The 6,116-nt window shown below is 29.3% G+C and overlaps 1 protein-coding gene across 1 annotated transcript; it reads left to right on the forward strand.

Annotated features, from left to right (window-relative positions):
* The first annotated feature begins 543 nt into the window (after positions 1–543).
* Positions 544–3,564, forward strand: LOC122851389 (protein escargot-like). Its single transcript, XM_044150572.1, has 2 exons — positions 544–1,070; positions 1,201–3,564. Exons 1-2 carry the CDS (start codon positions 950–952, stop codon positions 2,547–2,549), a joined length of 1,470 nt encoding a protein of 489 aa, XP_044006507.1. The 5' UTR covers positions 544–949; the 3' UTR covers positions 2,550–3,564.
* Positions 3,565–6,116: the final 2,552 nt, after the last annotated feature.

Raw genomic sequence — 6,116 nt, forward strand, 5'->3', positions numbered from 1 at the left:
TCAATTTTTTGGAGAGTTTAAAATGAGGTCCAGGTTGAGGTATGAGGTACCACAACTTGTACATACATGTCGCAAACTATCGTCGCGGAAAGAATAGAAAAATATAAAATAAAAAAATAAAAAAAAAAAAAAAAAAAAAAAGGTGAGCAGTATCCCAGCATCTGCCATCGGTAAAGCGACACATACATTCGGAACAATCGAATCGAGCACTCAAACGAACGGTACAATCAAAAGCATAAAGGTAAAGGTATAGGATAGAAAAAAATGCAATAAGTAAAAGCGAGTAAATAAAGAATAAAAAGAGATGAATATAGGTGGGGAGTTGAAACACGTTGATCATCAACGGGGGTAACAGATGCGAGTGATGTGATTGGTTGTTATTCCACGATCCAGAACCGTTTCCATCTTATTGGAGGTTAACGTGGGGCCCGTGGGCCAGCATTGGACGTACAGCACGTGCGGGCCACCTGCAGGTTTATGGTGGGGACGAATCCTTATAAATGCTGAGGAGCGTTGTCAGACCAGTCAGAGACCGGCCTGCAGCCGAATCGTTCACTTCTTAAACCTTGAGCTATATACCTACCTAAACATTTCCATATATTCAACAATCATTCCATCAACATCACAAATTCAATCTTCCTTTCTGAATTTTTTATATCAAAAAATAAATATACGTTCGGAAAGTAAATTTTTTTTTTTTGTTGCCTGTTGATATATTGAAAAATAAACAGTCAAGTTTAGACGTGTTAAATACAAAGTGCCAATCAAGTGAAAATTAAAATTTTGTGACAAATAATTGTATTTTTTTTTTTTGTCACAAGTGAAGTGAATATTAAGTTGACCTCCCAATACCTTGGATTACCGGGAGGCAACTACGATATTATTTTCGTAAAAGAGTTTTAAATTTTTTGAGTTTATATTAAAATATATATTTAAAAATTATATCAAAATGCTTGTTGACGAGATGCCAAGAAGTTTTGTCAAGAAAAACAACAGTTACAGTCACTGTCCGCTTAAAAAGCGACCAGTGCATGTAATGTTGTATGAAGAAGAACCAGAAATTGTAAAAGGTAAGCATCAATTGAAAAAAAAAAATCATACAAATTTAAATTATTTTCTGTTGAAGAAAAAAAAAATAAAAAATAAATAAAATAAAAACACTTTTTCTAATAAAAATATTTGTTTATTTAATTTTTCCAGATGAAATCATTGACGTTGTGACAGATGATATACCAGAACCAGAAAATCTCAGTACAAAGCCAGAAGATCTCAGTAAAAATGCTGATAGACGTTCAGTATCACGTTCACCATCACCACCAAGAAAAGTGCATATTCAAGAAAATTGTGTACCAGTTCGTGTATCACCACCAGTATCACCACAATCACCAATAAATCATTATCCATTAAAACCACAAACACCACCAGTTGGTATTGCACCAATTCATCAAATTGTTAAAAAAGAACGTGTTGAAGTTATTCAACATGATGGTGGTTCAGTAGCATCAGCACCAATGCATTATATAACAAGCCATAAATCATCAATTGATTTAAATAATATAAATACACCAGTTGAGCCAGTACCACATTATGCAACACCAGCATGGACAAGAGCAGCTCCATTATATCCACCACATTATTTGCCATATTCAGCAGCATATCGTTTTCCACATCATCATCCTGGTACTGAATTATATCCAGCATATCCATTACCAGCATATCCACATTCATCGCCTGAGCATGCATCGATATCACCACCACCACAACATGTAGCATTAACATGTCCAACAATACAAAGACCAATTGCAAGAAGTTATAATCATTGGGCAACAACATCATCATCATCAAGTCCAGATCATTGTGGTTTATCACCAACAAGTTCACTTGGTTATGGATCATTAAGATCACCACCACCAGTTACACCAGAAGATTTATCATCACCTGGTAGTGATAGTGGACGTTCATCAGCTGGTAGTACATCTGCTGGTTCAACAATTCTCATGAAAATTGATCAAAATACAACACCAATGACTGGTGGTAATAATACAACTACAACAACAACATCCTCATCATCAACATCATCATCATCACCAAGATATCAGTGTCAAGATTGTGGTAAATCATATTCAACATATTCTGGTTTATCAAAACATCAACAATTTCATTGTGCTGCTGCTGAGGGACAAACTAAAAAATCATTTTCATGTAAATATTGTGAAAAAGTATATTTCAGTTTGGGTGCATTAAAAATGCATATTAGAACACATACATTACCATGTAAATGTCATCTTTGTGGTAAAGCATTTTCAAGACCATGGTTACTTCAAGGACACATTAGAACTCATACTGGTGAAAAACCATTTAGCTGCCAACATTGTAATCGTGCATTTGCTGATAGAAGTAATTTACGTGCACATTTACAAACTCACAGTGATGTCAAAAAATATTCATGCACATCTTGCAGTAAAACATTCAGTAGAATGTCATTACTTACCAAACATCAAGAGGGTGGATGTCCTGGTATGAGTGTGCCTATTGGCTATGGCTGTTAATTTATAAAAAAAAAAAAAGACAACAATTAACAGATATTGTGCCTTAAACAGATTTTTATCTTCTTAAATCATTGACTGACATTTCGAGGAGTACAAATATATTAATATATTTCTAGACATGCTGAAGTGTATATAAGACATCTTGTAAAGATTCAAATTACATTTTTTTTTTTTTCTAAGAAAAAAAAAAAATATATATTTATATTATTTTTTAAAATTTTGATTTGATTTTTTTTTTTTTTTTTTTTTCACTTGTACTTAGAGATTTAGCGTGTTTTTTTCCAAGTGTGAATTTCATGCCAATTCTTAGTCGTTATTTCAAGGCACAATTTAACATAATATATCATTTTTTTTTTTTCCTGGTTTTATGGAAATTTATATTATTATTATTATTTTTATTTTTATTCACTTTCTTCTGTTGAGACGACGAAAATTGTGTCACCGCTCGATGCGGTCCCGTGAAACTTTCGTGCCATGACTTTGAGTTTTTTTTTTTTTCTTTTTATATTATTTTATTCTTGTCACTTTCGTATTTTTATTTTTTTTTTTGTTCATCGCTACGAGTTCTCAAATTATTATTTTTTTGTATTAGCCTACAAACCAAGAGAACTTTAATGTACATCGCTTTTTAATTTATATTTTTTAATTTTCATATTTTATATGATGGCATTTATTTTTTTTCATTAAGATTTTCGTTTTGATTGATCAACGAAGCACCAAAGTGCCCGTACATGTAAATAATAATAATCATATATTAAATATAGATAAATATATATATATATATTATTATTTTTTTCTACAAAGAATCTAAACCATAAATAAATTTTTTTTTTTTTTTAATTTTACTTTTTCATATTGATAAGCTACTTGAACAAACTAGTCATTGTATTATATACGCCAAGATTCTAAAAAGCGTGTGTTATGTGTGTATGATGAGCGCAAAAATTTTCATTATTTTTTTAATTATTATTAACTAATAAAATTTAAAAATTAAAGAAACAAAAAAAAAAAAAAATGTATATGCGCGTGACTCAGGGCGAGTATCACTATAGTTTTATATAAGAGTTTTTTTGTAAAGAAATTTGATTATAAATATAAGGAGAGTAAGAGAATATCTTCTATATATAAATATTTTATACGAAAAAAAATTTAAAAAATAAATTTTTCAATCAAAAAATAATTATCCTGTGTTTGTTTTATTTATTTATTTATTTGTGTAATTTTATTTACAGATTATTTATAGATATTAATTTTTCAAAAGAAAACCAATCAATTTTTTTTTTTACACTATTTATTTGTATGATGGTGTGACAGTTTGTCCAGCTGATGGTGTGATCAATTGAACACAATGAAAAAACCCTTGAGGACATGGCAATTGGCAAACAACATCTGGCATATTAAAATAAACTTGTGTATAGTTATAATAATACTAAGTACGACAGTTACATTGAATTCATTGGCTCTTGTAACAATTGGCAACCTGCAGTTGCACATTATTCATTTAGCATATATCAACTAACTCAGCCAACTACATCAATAGGATCCAAGTGGCACATATGCGAGTTTCTATCGTTAATCCATGGCAAACAAGATCAAGCAACAAATTATATTATTTTCAATCTTTTTGATTTATTAATATACATAATATCTTGTTACATATTTTTATTTATTAATTTTTTTTTTATATTAAATTCATTTATTGATTTATTTTTCATATTTAAATTATCAACGAGGTCATTATAATAATTATATTTGCACTTTAATTATTACTCGTTTTACCGGATTAGCAGGTGATTTTTTTTTTCCTTTTTTTTTTTATAAATAATATGTATTTTTTTTTTTTTCTATATTTTTCTTTTTTTTGCTGTTAATAATGGATATATTTTCGAATTGACGATTGTAAAAAAAGCTGCAGGAGATTTTTATTTTTTTTCTTTGGATGAATGAATGCAATATAGTGAAACGAAATATAAAAAGGAAAAGAAAAAAAAAAGATCCTTTTTTTTACTGAAGTTTGCTGATGGGGGGTTAGTTGCAAGGCAAATGGGTAGACCATTATGACTAAAGTCCAAGATACAACCACCACTGTGTGTGCAATTTGAACAGGTGTGTTTTTTTTATATATATATATATTTTTTTTTTGGGCTGGGTATATTCTTTGAATACCAGAATTATACACAAAGTACTGAGGGTGACAATGGTTTGGTAATGCGGCGAAACAGTGCCTTGAAAAACAAGACGAAATGGAGACAAGGGGTCTGGGCTAAAATTTACAAATGCCCATGGGTATAAGGGAATGCCCGGATATACACCTTGCCAGACATTCAGGCATTTCCGATTTTTTTTTATTTTTTTTTTCACTCAGAATTTTGCAAACTTTGTTCTTTACTTTCGGTGATTCTTTTTTATTTTTTTTTACCTTAATCCTATTATAAATATATTTTATATATTTAAAAAATTGAAATATATATTTTTAATTATATATATAACAAATTAATTTGTTAAAAAAATAATATAAATAATTATTTATAATGATAGGTATTTAAAAGAATTTTTGAAAATTAATAATTGATTTTGAATTCGGTTTATACTCTTGTGATATTTATATGATGAGCTTGAAGATGAATTGGTTGAGAAAAAAAGAAAAAAAAAAAAGGCAATTAGTTTTGAGGGTCGGAAAAAAAATCTTTGATGGTGTCGGGATACTTTTCATTGCGACTGAAACAAGAGCACAACAACCTGTTACTCTTGAAGACGCATTTGGGGTCGAAATTTTTTTTTTTTTTTTTCAAGAGGCGTATCGACAACAGATGGCTCATGGTCATGCGGAAAAAATGAAAAAAGAAATTTCTTTTTTGTTTTCTTTTTTAAAAAATTTAAATCGAAAAAAAAAATAAAATACTTTTGCTCCAGTTGCACCTGTCAAAAGTGCCGCCAGGCAAATATATTTAAACATTGATTTTATATATTCATAAATATTTTCATTAAACACGTTAAAGGCATATAAATATATTATTAAAAAAAATAAAAAAGATTAATGAAAATGATGTGCATTATTGGCAAATAAAATTATATAAAGTTAAATCAAGTTGAAGCATAAAATCCTGTACTTTGTATCTAAATTGTTCGATGAATTTATTTGAGTGTTGATTTAAAGTGGGGAGGGAAAGTTGATAAAAAACAAATTATTATTATTTTCTTTTTTTTTGTGTACATTTTGTGCATGTTATGGCACTTAATGATCGCTTAATGTGATTCGCACGAGAGTGAATATGCTTATGGTAGAGAGATAGGATCGTCGACTCATCGGACGAGCGTGTGCTTATCTTTCAAGACACTTAGTAAAAGAAGGCACAAGCCAATCTTTATATATATAAAATAAAATATATAATAAAAAACAATATCCCTCATGCGAATATAAATATATATACCCCTTTTTTCAAATATAAAAAATATAAAAAATTTGATTTTTTATAATCATTATTCACATGGACATTTATTCTCTTGTTTGTTGTTAATGCGCGAAGGTTAATGACACCTATCTGTCCTCCAAGCTAAGGACAAATA

The sequence above is a fragment of the Aphidius gifuensis genome, linkage group LG3 (assembly GCF_014905175.1).
Source record: "Aphidius gifuensis isolate YNYX2018 linkage group LG3, ASM1490517v1, whole genome shotgun sequence".
In the NCBI taxonomy this organism is placed as follows: domain Eukaryota; kingdom Metazoa; phylum Arthropoda; class Insecta; order Hymenoptera; family Braconidae; genus Aphidius; species Aphidius gifuensis.

Coding starts and splice junctions, on each gene's coding strand:
- LOC122851389 (XM_044150572.1), top strand. CDS start 950: ATGCTTGTTGACGAGATGCCAAGAAGTTTTGTCAAGAAAAACAACAGT. Junction 1,071..1,200: donor AGAACCAGAAATTGTAAAAG/GTAAGCATCAAT, acceptor TAATTTTTCCAG/ATGAAATCATTGACGTTGTG.